At 43.5% G+C, this 15,776-nt stretch overlaps 1 protein-coding gene across 1 annotated transcript; it reads right to left on the minus strand.

The window, feature by feature from the left end:
- Positions 1-3,633: 3,633 nt before the first annotated feature.
- Positions 3,634-13,893, minus strand: LOC124291289. Its single transcript, XM_046728264.1, has 7 exons — positions 13,872-13,893; positions 12,015-12,390; positions 9,668-9,846; positions 8,201-8,458; positions 7,687-7,962; positions 5,663-5,774; positions 3,634-4,189 (listed from the first exon to the last, which is right to left on the minus strand). The coding sequence occupies exons 1-7, from the start codon at positions 13,891-13,893 to the stop codon at positions 3,634-3,636; spliced, it is 1,779 nt and encodes a 592-aa protein (XP_046584220.1).
- Between the last annotated feature and the right edge of the window lie 1,883 nt (positions 13,894-15,776).

The following is a 15,776-nucleotide window of genomic DNA, read 5'->3' on the forward strand; positions in this document are numbered from 1 at the left end:
CGTACCTCCTATACTGTAACATATGAGGTACGAATGCTACGAGAAAAGCTACGAGATCTTAGGCTTACGAGAGCTTTGTGAAACGGTGCCCAGGTTGTAACGTAAGCTAACGTGAACTGAATGTTACAGGGCTCCACGTTGTAACGTAAGCTAACGTGAACAGAATGTAACTGGGCTCCAGGTTGTAACATAAGCTGACGTGAACTGAATATAACTGGGCTCCAGGTTGTAACGTAAGCTAACGTGAACAGAATGTAACTGGGCTCCAGGTTGTAACGTAAGCTAACGTGAACTGAATGTAACTGGGCTCCACGTTGTAACGTAAGCTAACGTGAACTGAATGTAACTGGGCTCCAGGTTGTAACGTAAGCTAACGTGAACTGAATGTTACTGGGCTCCAGATTTGTAACGTAAGCTCACGTGAACTGAATATAACTGGGCTCCAGGTTGTAACGTAAGCTAACGTCAACAGAATGTAACTGAGCTCCAGGTTGTAACGTAGGCTAACGTGAACTGAATGTAACTGGGCTCCAGGTTGTAACGTAAGCTAACGTGAACTGAATGTAACTGGGCTCCAGGTTGTAACGTAAGCTGACGTGAACTGAATGTTACTGGGCTCCACGTTGTAACGTAAGCTAACGTGAACAGAATATAACTGGGCTCCAGGTTGTAACGTAAGCTAACGTGAACTGAATGTTACTGGGCTCCACGTTGTAACGTAAGCTTACGTCAACTGAATGTTACTGGGCTCCACGTTGTAACGTAAGCTAACGTCAACTGAATGTTACTGGGCTCCACGTTGTAACGTAAGCTGACGTGAACTGAATGTTACTGGGCTCCAGGTTGTAACGGAAGCTAACGTGAACTGAATGTTACTGGGCTCCAGGTTGTAACGTAAGCTAACGTGAACAGATTGTAACTGGGCTCCAGGTTGAAACGTAAGCTAACGTGAACTGAATGTAACTGGGCTCCAGGTTGTAACGTAAGCTAACGTGAACTGAATGTTACAGGGCTCCAGATTTGTAACGTAAGCTAACGTGAACTGAATATAACTGGGCTCCAGGTTGTAACGTAAACTAACGTCAACAGAATGTAACTGGGCTCCACGTTGTAACGTAGGCTAACGTGAACTGAATGTAACTGGGCTCCAGGTTGTAACGTAAGCTGACGTGAACTGAATGTTACTGGGCTCCAGGTTGTAACGTAAGCTAACGTGAACTGAATGTTACTGGGCTCCACGTTGTAACGTAAGCTGACGTCAACAGAATGTTACTGGGCTCCACGTTGTAACGTAAGCTAACGTGAACTGAATGTAACTGGGCTCCAGGTTGTAACGTAGGCTAACGTGAACTGAATGTAACTGGGCTCCAGGTTGTAACGTAAGCTAACGTCAACTGAATGTTACTGGGCTCCACGTTGTAACGTAAGCTGACGTCAACTGAATGTTACTGGGCTCCAGGTTGTAACGTAAGCTAACGTGAACTGAATGTTACTGGGCTCCAGGTTGTAACGTAAGCTAACGTGAACTGAATGTTACTGGGCTCCACGTTGTAACGTAAGCTGACGTCAACTGAATATTACTGGGCTCCACGTTGTAACGTAAGCTAACGTGAACTGAATGTAACTGGGCTCCACGTTGTAACGTAAGCTGACGTCAACAGAATGTTACTGGGCTCCAGGTTGTAACGTAAGCTAACGTGAACTTAATGTTACTGGGCTCCAGGTTGTAACGTAAGCTGACGTCAACAGAATGTAACTGGGCTCCAGGTTGTAACGTAAGCTAACGTGAACTGAATGTTACTCGGCTCCAGGTTGTAACGTAAGCTAACGTGGACAGAATGTTACTGGGCTCCAGGTTGTAACGTAAGCTAACGTGAACTTAATGTTACTGGGATCCAGGTTGTAACGTAAGCTAACGTGGACAGAATGTTACTGGGCTCCAGGTTGTAACGTAAGCTAACGTGAACTGAATGTTACTGGGCTCCAGGAACTTTTCTAACTTTCTGGGAAGAGACTTTTGAACTTTTAGCTCCGAGCTTAAGGTGCATGAAGTGCATCATGCACCTCGCTATAACAGTGTCAAATGTGAGACACAGTGTCCTTGGGAAGACCGGGTCGTGACTCCGGGAACACGTGACGTAAACAGTGACCTAGCCTTGGCCCGTTTTTTATTTATTCCTCGGAGGTGTAGCATGTACATACAATGCACATCGTACACAAGCAATGCAACATTCAGCAGCGTGAAACCCTGGTTCAACTGCAAGTTTGGTGTTTGGTTACACACGGCTTTAAACAGCAGGGCGCCGGGGAAGCCTAGTGGTGAAAGCGTTCGCGTCCACACGCCGAAGGCCCGGGTTCTATTCTCCACATGGGTGCAATGTGTGAAGCCCATTTCTGGTGTACCCCGTTGTGATATTGCTGCAATATTGCTAAAAGCGGCGTAAAACTAAATTCACTCACTCACTGACTCACTTTTAACAACTCGTCATAGTGTTTCAGTTATATCACTGAATGCCGACCTGATGTGTGATGAACACCCGATGCAGGTCTCACACGTCTACAACAGTAAAGTGAGCTGACACACTGACGAATTATCAGGGGTATTCTGGGATTCGAAACACACCCAGCTGATTTCGGACATATGCCAGCATATCATTAAGAACATATCACAGCACACTGTGACTTTATTGGACGGTCAATAAAGAGCATGAGGTCTTTCCAGTGTTTCACACTTGCCCGTTCCTGTTCCATGCCTTTCAATAGGTGTCCACATGATAAACGACAATGGTATACTGACTTCCACTACCCTAAATGTCTCAACATTACTATATTCCATAATGCCATGCTCATATCCTTAAACAGACGTTGATTATTAAATAATGTGAAAAAAATGCTGTGGATCTGGGGCTCCTTTCACGTTAACCTTAACCTTAACTCCGATTCTTTAACGCTGCACGTGGGTTACCTTAGTGACTTACGATCACCTTAGTGCTTTGTGAAAGGAGGCCCTGGTTTGAATAAAAAATACTCTCTTTACTTATAGGTAATGTATGTACTTTCACGCAGTAGTCGTAATTTACCCATTGTATGAATGACTTTTCTAGTCAATCAATCATTGGATTGTCTGGTTTGTTTACAGACTGCCGTCTCATGGCAGGAGTAACACTGCACGGCGTCAGGCAAATATTACATTCATTTTAGGACATTTCGTGAATGGCAAGTGCTGAGGGGTAGGGCAGGATATACGTTCGCATTGGGTACCAGGGGTTGCAAAAGAGTGTGCGATACAGATTGGATCAATACTCACCTTAGGACAGTGTTCTGTGTACCCCACGGCGTATCTGCATAATGTGGGAGAAAAACCCGAAGTCATGCATTTGTCAAACTCTGACCACGCAGGTGACACTCACAAGCACGGGTATGATGCTGGTAAACCAAGGTACATAATGTGGGCGAAACGAGATTCGAACCTACATGCACTGGATGACGTCGACCCAAAGGGATGCAACTCTGCAAGCATGATGAGGCGCCTTACAGGGCACATGTTCAAAAGAAAATGGATGCCATGTTGCGAAACAAAATAACACGATACGAAGGCATAGGTATTTATTTAAGAACAGGAGCAGTTCTATCTCACACGTATCGCGCTGGTTGACGTGTTTCCCCACGTGATTTGTAGAGAATAGGATAGCGTGGTCGAGGGGGTACACGGTAACGCAACCGGTTACGTGGGACGTATCCAGGTGGCGGGGACGACGATTTCGCACACGCTGAAATAGCATCATACCGCTTCAGCTTCGGTGGTTGATCATTACTAAACGTGTAGTAGCTGTTACTGTCTGGTGCTATGGCGACGGAGAATCCATTTGTCTCAGCCACGTAGGGGAGGCGAGTGACATTGACGTTTGTAATTGCGGTGGGAAAGTCGTTGTCTTTGACGGGGAACAACAAGACGCCGTCGCTGTTCTTCACGAGGATGAAGCTGTTGTCAGGAGCGACGTCGAGACTCTCAGGACCGCTCTGGGAGGACTGATGGGGGAAGGAGCCAATTTCAACAGGCAGGAGGGTTTGAGGGTCTGTGTTAACAAGCTGATACATCGTCACAGTCTCCTCGTACGTATCCTGGTAGTTGGTAATGAAGATGCGGCCGCTGCTGGTCACTGCGAGAGCATGACTCACGCCCACCGGCCTGAGGGAAGACAGCGTTAAATACTCATCAGTGGTAAAACTACCTTGAAAGGAGTTCTTATAAATATATACCCCAACAATACTTATAAATAGAAATCTCAACAATAATAGTCTATTTATGAAATCATTACCTGTAAAACAACTGTTGATATCTTTACGAAATCAATGACACAAACAGTTGGCTCAAAGTTTTGGTCGGTTCACAAAGTTTATACAAAGGTATATACAATAATGTTGTTTTCGGTAGGTCAAAGCTAGGGAAGGAAAGCCCAAAGTAATGCACATCTCTGAAGTTTACTGCGTTGGTGTAACAACCGACGGTGATGAGTGAGGAGTGAGTGAGTGAGTGAGTGAGGAGTGAGTGGGTGGGTGGTGGGGGTGGTGGTGGGTGGTGAGGGGGTGGGTGGGTGAGTGGTGAGTGAGTGAGTGAGGAGTGAGTGAGTGAGTGAGTGAGTGAGTGAGTGAGTGAGTGAGTGAGTGAGTGAGTGAGTGAGTGAGTGAGTGAGTGAGTGAGTGAGTGAGTGAGTGAGTGAGTGAGTGAGTGAGTGAGTGAGTGAGTGAGTGAGTGAGTGAGTGAGTGAGTGAGTGAGTGAGTGAGTGATGCACATCTCTGAAGTTTACCACGTTGGTGTAGCAACCGACGGTGATGACAGACTAGTGAGTGAGTGAGTGAGTGAGTATGGCTTTACGCTGCTTCCAGCAATATCCCAGCAATATCACGGCAGGGGACACCAGAAATGGGCTTCACACATTGCACCCACGTGGGGAATCGAACCCGGGTCTCCTTGGTGACGAACACACCATAGTTAATGGATCTGGCAATTAAACAATGAACCGGGATTTGAATCCACGCCCACAGGGTAGTGATGAGCCACCTGATTGATGCATGGCATCGTATCCAACCAATTAACGTCTCTTGATTGATTGGTCAATATTATTTTCTGACCGTCGCATAGCTCTACTGCAACAGAGTGCAACGACCAACAAACATATTACAAATGACTTCTAGGTGGTGTTCATGAAATAGCACCACTCTACAGGTGCATTATAGTGATAGAACTAGTCCCATGTGTGTGTTGCATCTTATATACAGTGTTATGTAATATACAGAGGGACAGGACGTGTAAACTCACCGGGATTAACGGGATTCTAACGCATGATCAGGGCAATCCGACAACACCTGGTGTCATCTTTAATTATCAGTCATTATAATTGTCACCTTAAGATTACGTTTTGTCTGAATCCAAATAGGCTATTCTCTTGAGTTGACGTTTCATATTATTGTTAGACGAAACGTACGCGTTGAACAATATTATCTCAACGTAAAGCATATAGAAGCAGGGACTTTTAGCTTACTTTTAAGGACACGTCATCACAATGTTTCACTGTAGGTGCATGTACTGTAAACTATAACCACAAATAGCTTCTCAGTTTCTGGCGCGGCTTAAGCCAACATTCACTCTCTACATCTTACATGTTGTAAACGAATATGTTATCTGCGCTGACGTCGATGACTTGGCTGACTCTGATGTTGTCAGGTTCTGGTACCATGATGATGGTTCGAGCTGGACCGCCATTAGCTTCCCCTGCAGAAGAAGCCATATCAGCCAATGAAAACATATCCATTAGATCACTCTTGCTAGAACGATCTCTTATTTTGGGTGGCATTTATGTACACTTGGAGTTAATAAATCCATGTTTTATTTTACACTCAGAAATATGTGAACAGAGGCGTCCGTATCCTATGAGCTGAGGACTATCAAAATTTATATACACAAAGTCAAAAGTAATGCTCCACGTAAATTCACGTGGTACGTTGTGGTCCTCCATAGGATTAACACTGCAGTACAGTTAGTACTTAGGACGGTGGTATATTGTTGCTGACGTATCACCATCTGGATCTATGGGTATGTACAGTTTGGTTTGGGTATATATTAAAACTACATGGTCATTGGGCCAATTGGCATGGGGTTCCGGACAAGAACTGCATTTTATCTTTTATCAAGTGAGTCGAGAGCATACATACATTTATTTTATTTTGGAGTCGACAAAGGTCACTTATAGTACAACAATGACGTTTAAAGAACTATAGGTAATAATAACAGTTAAAAACGTTTGAATCATCAAACGTTGATACAATTATTTCTTTTAGTTAAGTGACGATCTTTTATACTGAAATAAGTTACAGAGTGGGCTGGGGGGACGAAATCTCATCATTCTGTTATATTTCACATTTGGAAATTCTTGGTCGGCGAGTCTGTACAACAAATAACATAAAGCCCAACATGGAACCCGAAGATCATCATCACTGTACCTAGGGTGATGCTAAGAACGCAGCATCCCAACATGGAGCCCGGAGATCATCATCACTGTACCTAGGGTGATGCTGGTAACGCAGCATCCCAGCATGGAACCCGGAGATCATCATCACGGTACCTAGGGTGATGCTGGTAACGCAGCATCCCAACATGGAACCCGAGGATCATCATCACGGTACCTAGGGTGATGCTAAGAACGCAGCATCCCAACATGGAACCCGGAGATCATCATCAAGGTACCTAGGGTGATGCTGGTAACGCAGCATCCCAACATGGAGCCCGGAGATCATCATCACGGTACCTAGGGTGATGCTGGTAACGCAGCATCCCAACATGGAACCCGGAGATCATCATCACTGTACCTAGGGTGATGCTGGTAACGCAGCATCCCAACATGGAACCCGGAGATCATCATCACTGTACCTAGGGTGATGCTGGTAACGCAGCATCCCAACATGGAACCCGGAGATCATCATCAAGGTACCTAGGGTGATGCTAAGAACGCAGCATCCCAACATGGAACCCGGAGATCATCATCACGGTACTTAGGGTGATGCTAAGAACGCAGCATCCCAACATGGCGGCAGGTAAGATCCTTGGCGATTATTTCCCACGAATTAGCAGTCTTCCACATGTATACGATCAAAATAATTTAGCACACTGATAAACTCTGTTGGTGTGAATATATTGAATGCACTGAATTTGCTTATTGATGCCTATGTATTGAAGAATAAACATGTTTAAAATCGCGCGAGGATGTCGGTAACCCAAAGTCTGGATGTCGGTAACGTGCAATGAATGATGTTGGTAATTCATACTGTCCTTCTTTAGACGGTAAACAGAAATTGTCGATGTATGTTAAAATACAAAGGAGATACTAATATCAGTTCTTATGTTTTACACGAATGCGTACTGCTGCCACATTAACATTATGAGCGACCTTTTCTGTGAGCAGGAGAGTTGTTGCTTGTCTTGAAGCAGGGTGTGTTTAATCACACCATTTATGTAGCGTTTCATTGGACTTGAACGGTGTTAGATGTGTGTGCCCATTGTCCATTACTCCGAGAGCTTTTTCTCTGTCCCTCCTCAAATCGGACATTTGACATGTTAATTTTTTTTAAGTTTAAAACTAAAATATGTCTTGTTACGAATACTAAATATCGTACATTGGATAACCCACCTCCGTCCAAAATGTAGATGTAGTTCTGTCCCCCTGACGTCCTTGGCCCCACTGCGATATCCTGCCAGTCCGTGTTCGTGGCGGAGAATAACAAAATCACGCTGACGACGTAACCATTGGAAGTCTGGAAAACAGTGATGAACGTTTGTCCCGTGGTACCAGAGTTGATGGCATAGATGTACCCGGGGTGGTCTTTGCTGAAAGCTATTCCCGTGACATCGCCATGGGAAGGACTGTTGATTTGCCCAACAACCTTGCCGAAGTTGAATCGTGCAGCTGAAAGACAATCAAGTCAAGGTGAGATTAAGGTAAGGTCAATCAGTGACTGACTGAGCTGAGTTTTACGCCGCTTTTAGCAATATTCATAGCGACATCATGGCGGGGACACCTGAAATGGACTTCACACTTGTCTGTAATTATGTAACAACGTGCAGCCACAAACACCAAGGACAGCATCACTGTTGGATCTCATACCCTGGATTTTCTTATCAAGACGAACATTTTATAGACGAACCACGAGAGACATCAGCGGCAACTCGGTCACTGAAGCGAAGAACAGGGATATCTTCCTCGGTGGAGGTATAGTAGCCGCATGTATCAGTAGCCCAAGCGATACTAGTTCCACTAGGGTCAGGCACCGAGGGGAGGAGACTCGCGGCGTCGGTCAAGGCCGCCTTTACGTCGTTGTTTGCCACATGGAAGTGGTAGACGGTGTCGTGGAAGAGGACGAGGAGTTCCTCTCCGCTCGGGGACAGGTCAGCGCCATCCGGACCTGCAGGAAATCCAGTATTAAATGTTTACATGTAAACCTAACAAACACTGTCCAACATGTCCACCATGCTGCAATAATGTTCATGCATTCAGTGGTATCTGTAGGCATTTGAAAATGTTGAAAATTTATAAGCTCCGTTCAGGGGCACCAGTGTCATTTTGATGGGAGAGTGAAAGTTACGTGTTATTTTATGTCTGAGTGAGTTTCTGTGTCGGTGATCATGAGTATTGGGTAACCGGTTCTGCATGGAGGGTGACTATTGTTTATTGCTAATGTGCGGGTGACCATGAGTATTGGGTACCCGTTTGCTGCACTGAGGGTGACTATTGTTTACTGCTAATGTGCAGGTGATCTTGAGATCGGGTTCCCGTTGCTGCATGGAGGGTGACTATTGTTTATTGCTAATGTGCGGGTGACCATGAATATTGGATAACCTTTGCTGGATGGAAGGGTGACTATTGTTTATTGCTATTGTGTAGGTAACCGTGAGTATTGGGTACCCGTTGCTGGATGGAAGGGTGACTATTGTTTATTGCCATTGTGTAGGTAACCGTGAGTATTGGGTACCCGTTGCTGGATGGAGGGTGACTATTGTTTATTGCTATTGTGTAGGTGACCATGAGTATTGGGTACCCGTTGCTGGATGGAAGGGTGACTGTTGTTTATTGCTATTGTGTAGGTGACCATGAGTATTGGGTACCCGTTGCTGGATGGAAGGGTGACTATTGTTTATTGCTATTGTGTAGGTGACCATGAGTATTGGGTACCCGTTGCTGGATGGAAGGGTGACTATTGTTTATTGCTATTGTGTAGGTGACCATGAATATTGGGTACCCGTTGCTGGATGGAAGGGTGACTATTGTTTATTGCTATTGTGTCGGTGACCATGAATATTGGGTACCCGTTGCTGGATGGAAGGGTGACTATTGTTTATTGCTATTGTGTAGGTGATCATGAGCATTGGGTACTCATTGCTGGGTGGAAGGGTGATTGTTGTGTTTTGTTAATGTGAGATAAACACCTGGTATCTGGGCTCTTTGATGGTGTGTAATTGTGTCATTTTTTTATGTGGGCGCCGATTACTTATTTTGGTAGAGAATGAGGAAACCTGTTGTCTGTCGTTCATATGCGGGTTACGAAGGTTACTTGTGTTGGTTTGCGGGAGGGTATTTTATTATTTTGTTTAAAAATATCGTTGGCATTGGTTACCTGTGTTGGTGGAAGGGAGGGTGACTACTGTCTCTCTTTGGGTTCCCCATGTACCATCGTTATTGATGAGTTTGTACAGACCAATGTTTACCCCTCGGGGCTCACGGCTGAAGAAGTACATATTGGCGTCTGAATCAACAAACAACGTCTCCGTGCAGCAGTCGCCATTGTTCCAGCCGCTGTATGTAAAAGGGTACATGTTGGTTTCATGGTCTTATTATATTGAAAGACAATATTTATTTTACAGTTTTGTTAATCTTTCAGAAAGAAGAGCTCTCGCTGGAAGAATAATATGTGTTCGTAAATACTTCACAAATAATTCCATCCCCCATCTGTTCCTCCATATTCAGGCCTGTCCTTGTCGGATGCTGACCTGATGACACCCCAAGGTTTGAAACCTCAACTCGTATGTTTGGCAGAAGACATCAGAGACCTTGTTTCATGGTGAGGTGAGGTGAAATAGGGTTTAACGTCGTGCTTGAGAATATTTCCCTCATATGACGTATGTGTATGTGTATGTGCGTCTGCTTGTACTAGCCCAGACTGGTTTTATAGTGCTAGCTCACTGAGATACCATGCCGCAGTGAAGCATGAATACCCTACTCAGACACATTATGCTGACTCGAGCCGACCAGTCCTTGTTGTGCCCATTAATGCCGAGCACCAGGCAGGGACCAACAAGTACCATATTTTAACATCTTTTGGTATGACGCGGTCGGGGATCGAACCCGCGACCTTCCGCTCTCCGGGCGAACGCTCTAACCACTACACCACGGAGGCGGTCTTGTTTCATGGAATGAAGTGAAGCGTGCTATAGCGGCATCAGCATAGAAGGTCCCATGTTTGTTTCGAAAGTTACGGGAACACACCCAGCTCATCACAAACAACATGCAGACTACACCATCTAATCAAAACATCATACACCGAACACCGTGCTCATCAAACCAGTCTCGACCAGTGATCGAGTTCAACTAGTGGTGCAACGAACGTATACTTCAGATTCAACAATATCAGTTATAACACCCTCTCTTGGCAATGCAGCTAGCTATTGTCATACTGGTCAGATCGTTTAGAGAATCGAGAGAAAGCAATGGGTGAAACAGCGCCAGCTCACCTTCCTATTATATTTTTGGGTGTCTACGTTTCAAAACTATTGAGGTATAATCCTCCATGCTCTTTCTCCGGCAATATCCAAAAGCATCAACCGACGTTTGCTCAAAACCTGTTTGATCACGACAGGCATACAACATCCAAAGACAATGTGGAGGTTCCAAATAATTTTACAGTAAATTATTACTTTTCCTTGTGATGGAGGCGACTGGGGCAGGAGGCTAAGCTTACCCTTTCGTAAACATCCAATATCATCACTGATAGTGATTCACGAATATATGCGTAAATAATTATATTGGTATGATCTAATGAATATGGACAAGATTTGGACGCTTTTAGTGAGAAGAAACTGTCTTCCTAAAAATAGTGCTTCCAACCATATTCTTTGTGTTTTCTCCATATGAAATCTTGCATACATGATGACCTACCCGAGATGACACATTAATTGTTTGTGGCCACTGCCTTTTTTGCATATATATTTCGAACTTTTCTAACAAACGCCTTTTCTGTTGTTGCCTTTGTTAGACAGGTACTTAAGGTATTATAGGTGAATAGCTTATTGAGGTTAATCTTACGTTTCGTTAGTAGTGACCCTGACCTTCAAACTCCACCAAACATCCGCAAAAGTATTCCCTTTGAAACAAGTGTTCCTTTCAGTACTGTTCGTATGTCAAGTACATTCAGTATTCAGACAATCAGCTGATTGCTAACGCCCTATTTCTAACAAGTGCAATGACAACATGATAGAATGAGTGAGTGAGTTTAGTTTTACTCCGCACTCAGCAATATTCCAGCTATATGGCGGCGGTCTGTAAATAATCGAATCTGGACAAGACAATCCAGTGATCAACAGCATGAGCATCGATCTGCGCAATTGGGAACCGATGACATGTGTGAACCAAGTCAGCGAGCCTGACCACCCGATCCCGTTAGTCGCCTCTTACGACAAGCATGGGTTACTCGAGGCTCATTCTAACCCGGACCTTCACGGGTCACAACATGGTAGAAGGGTTCAAACGTCATTGTACTTCACTGTGCAGGATCCAAGAAAATGCTCTGAAAGGTTGTAAAATTAAGTCCAGTCCAGTGAATGCTGAGGAAAAGGATCAGGCAGGACGGCTGTATTTGTAACTAACACAAGCGGCTGTTTGAGATGATCGACCATCTTATTCGCGTAGTTCAAATAGTTGCAGAAAATATACATGAAACAGAAATAAATAAAATTGGTGCTTCTTACTTAAAATCAATCATCATGTCAGTCGTGACCGACTGCATCCCAGTGATGGCAGCTGGTTCCTGTACTATGTAGATGATGTTGGCTGGAGGAATGGTACTATCGCCAGCGTCCATGATGTACAGACATGTCGTCGAAGTATTAAAGACGCAGTTTCCGACTGCAGCGTCTTCCCAGTCGACGTTGATGGCATTGGAAATGGTTATGTTCCCGACAACTTGTCCCTCGAGGTTCAACACTCTGACAACATTCACTGTTGCCACGTCAGAGACGGCGTATATGAAACCAACATGCCTTCTGCTGGCGGCGAGACCGGAAATACTACCTCCGGAAGTGACATCATCAACTTTAGTGGGAAACCCAAATTTGTTAACACCGTCTGAAAACAGAATATAATGTTTATGTGCCAGTGAAATCAGTTTATTGAAATCAGGTTTTGTGACAGTTTTCATTCATTAATTGCTGCTGCAATAACCATAGAGCAGAAACAGTACATGCCGGTACAAAAATAATAAAATATGGAACATTGTTTGTAACCGCTGCACAGATATTGAAGTGTGTGTCCATAGGAAAGTGTATATAATCGTACGATAGTTACATGCATGCATTGTGAACTAATAGAATTTACAACACCGAGAGAGTTAAAAATTCAATTGGACTAGGAGTCGTTTCATTATTTTGATTATGTAATGATTTGTGAATATATAACTACGCATTAATAGATTGATTTTAAGTTGGCGATACATGACGTTATGACTTCGTAGCAATAAGGGCAGGGGCCCATGTACAGTATAGTACAAAATGGCAGTACAACAAGCGGTAAACAGTCCAGTTAAGGTGCAGTTAGCATACAATTGTTGAAGAGGGTATAGATAGAATACCTTTGATATATTTAGCACATAATGACAAGATGTCAATGTTAAAAGTTTGTAGTAAAGTGTGTGTGTGTATCTTAAAATATCTTAAATCGGGTTTACGGACATAAAAAGTGATTAGCATTAATTTGTGCAAATAGTTTTATACACAGAGAACATAGATTTCTGATTGGCCAACATTGGGCATAGTCAACCCACTAAGTCGACCTGCCTGCCTATATATGGTGGCTGATTAGGGCCATCGCTTTCTCGCCTTAAAATTCGGATGCGAGAAAGCGAGAAAGCCATATCACGAGACGAGAAAGCGATAACACAAGACGAGAAAGGGATAACACGAGACGAGAAATCGATAGCACGAGACGAGAAAACGACAACGCGAGACGAGAAATCGATAACACGAGACCAGAAATCGATAGCACGAGACGAGAAAGCTTTAACGCGAGACGAGAAATCGATAACACATGACGAGAAAGCGATAGCATGAGACGAGAAAGCGATAACGCGAGAGAATTATAAGGCGAGAAAGCGATGGCCCTAATCAGCCACCATCCCTATACGAGTACCGAAAACAATGGCACGGTGCTACGAACATATTTAAGGTCATTTGGATAAGGAATAATCGGTTGTTGAACAATGCACAAATGCATAATATAAGCATGATCTTCAAAACATATTCCTGGGTTGTGATGAGTTGCACAAACGCCATGTCTCTAAAGGGAAGTAACTCTTTTCGCACTGAAACTTACCTTTTGCCTAACTGAACGACAACGGGATATGATCGAGTATATCGTTTTGTGCATATGAATATTCCACCGAAAGGACAGATATCTGTGTATAGTGAAAAATTGGTTACAGTGTCACCAGAATCTCGGCCTTGGTACGTGCAAGGACCGTCTGACAAAATTCCGTACATCACGAATGACACTTGAAACTTAAACTATTAAGACGGATTAATAACTGTTAAACGAGATCATCCTAATCTTACCAGAAGCAGAGCACGCTGCCATCTTGTCTTCCTGATCGTCATCACAATGTTTATCCGTTGTTTTTCTGAACAGATACTTCTGACCTGAAACTGATTTCAAAGTTGATTAAAACGTACTCATAGTACGAGGGACCGACCGTGTGATTTCCCTATTATATGTCTTAAACTTATTTTCACTACTGTCTGACCAGCACGTAACAAGAGATGACCAAGAGATGAACTATGTCCAGACAGCCTTGTCTATGTTGAACCTTTGTTCACGACACTGGAAATATTCCCTTATTTCACAACACTCACTCACTCACTCACCTTCTCACTCACTCACTCACTCACATGTGATATTATGGAAACCGCAACGGCTCCAATGGAAAGAGGTATCGGGTACCTTGTCATTGGACAGTTCAACTATAACGCTATTAGATAATCGATAACGGCTTCTGAATTTACATATGAGCAATATAAGTCACAGATGACTAATGTTTTTAGTTATAACATTGGGGATATGGAAATACAAAGCAATGCTATGCGTTTCTTTCGTAATACTGAAATTACATTAAAATTATGAAAACACGAGAACATATAAAACAGAGGAGTAACCTTATTTCACTCCCAGACAGCCCGGACACTTGTTAACTTCAGTGATCGTTTAAACCGATATTTATATCGAGTGAAGCACAATTCTTCTGTATCGAATGAAGTAAGTGTTAGTACGTTTGTCCTCTGTGTTCAGGAAACAAATATTCTAGCGAATCGATAATATAAATTGTAAAACATTTCACCACTATCCAGGGGCGTATTTGTGGTATTAAGTGGACGGAAAATCCGGATCTTTCCTAGTGGTCGTCTATATTTTTAATTTGTATGCCTACTGTTACCGTAATAGCTCATCATAAATGACACATCAACCAACTAAACTGTTTCAGCAGAACAGATATGCTTGTCTTTTGTCGAGTTTTAAATCAATCAGCTATAACACACATGGTCATATTCGCTCCAGATTCCTGAGAAAACAAGGCAGTAAACCGTTTTAGGCCGCATATTTCGTCGCCAAGCGCCAGATAAAATTAGAAGCTGAAATCGGTCACTCCTAATATCAATCCGATCCAGATAAGTCGACTCTTGGGATTAGTTCTGCCCTGTGGTCAAAACGGGTAACCTTTCTCAAAGATCTGCCTGAATTAATGGGATGAGGACAGCTTTAGAACTGACATTTGGAAACACTATAAGGAGCGTTCCACTACCATGGTATGAAGCACTTTCTGTATTTCCAATACAAGTGGGTGTTCGATCAGTTCCCTGAATTAGACACATTTCGATAACTTAAACGAAAAAACCTAAAACAACAACAAATAAACAGCTATAGAAAACTTTGTACATATGACGCCCTTTGCAATTGATCAAGAGGTTTCCAGTTTCCCGGGCTCCATATTTTCATTTAGTTTGTTATACCCAGGCCCCGCCTTTTGCGTATCAACGTATAAAACCACAAGCTGAAAAGAATGCAACAGGTATCATCTTTGAAAATGAAAGTTGATAAGGTACTCACTGTAGGCTGCGGATACCAGTAAGAGGGAAGCAGTCACCATCAACTGTCTAAGTGCCATCTTCCTTCCAAGGTGTGTCACCATAACTGACGTACTTGGACTCGTTACTAGCTCAGGGGGAATAATTAGTTTTGTCTACCTGGGGCATTTGTAATGACACTTCCATTCTCCTTCTTTGTCATTTACTTCTATATACCTATATCGTTATCTGCATCTTGATCTCTTGGGCTGATGTATGATGTTTATATTCACCTGCACATATAATCAGGAACTGTTCTTGCAGAAGAACCCTATTGTCCAAACAGTCAACGACCGTAATTGCACTACGATAATTGTGTAGGAGTCAATATTCGGGAACAGA

The sequence above is a fragment of the Haliotis rubra genome, unplaced genomic scaffold (assembly GCF_003918875.1).
Source record: "Haliotis rubra isolate DU_JTF1 unplaced genomic scaffold, ASM391887v1 Scf49, whole genome shotgun sequence".
In the NCBI taxonomy this organism is placed as follows: Eukaryota; Metazoa; Mollusca; class Gastropoda; order Lepetellida; family Haliotidae; genus Haliotis; species Haliotis rubra.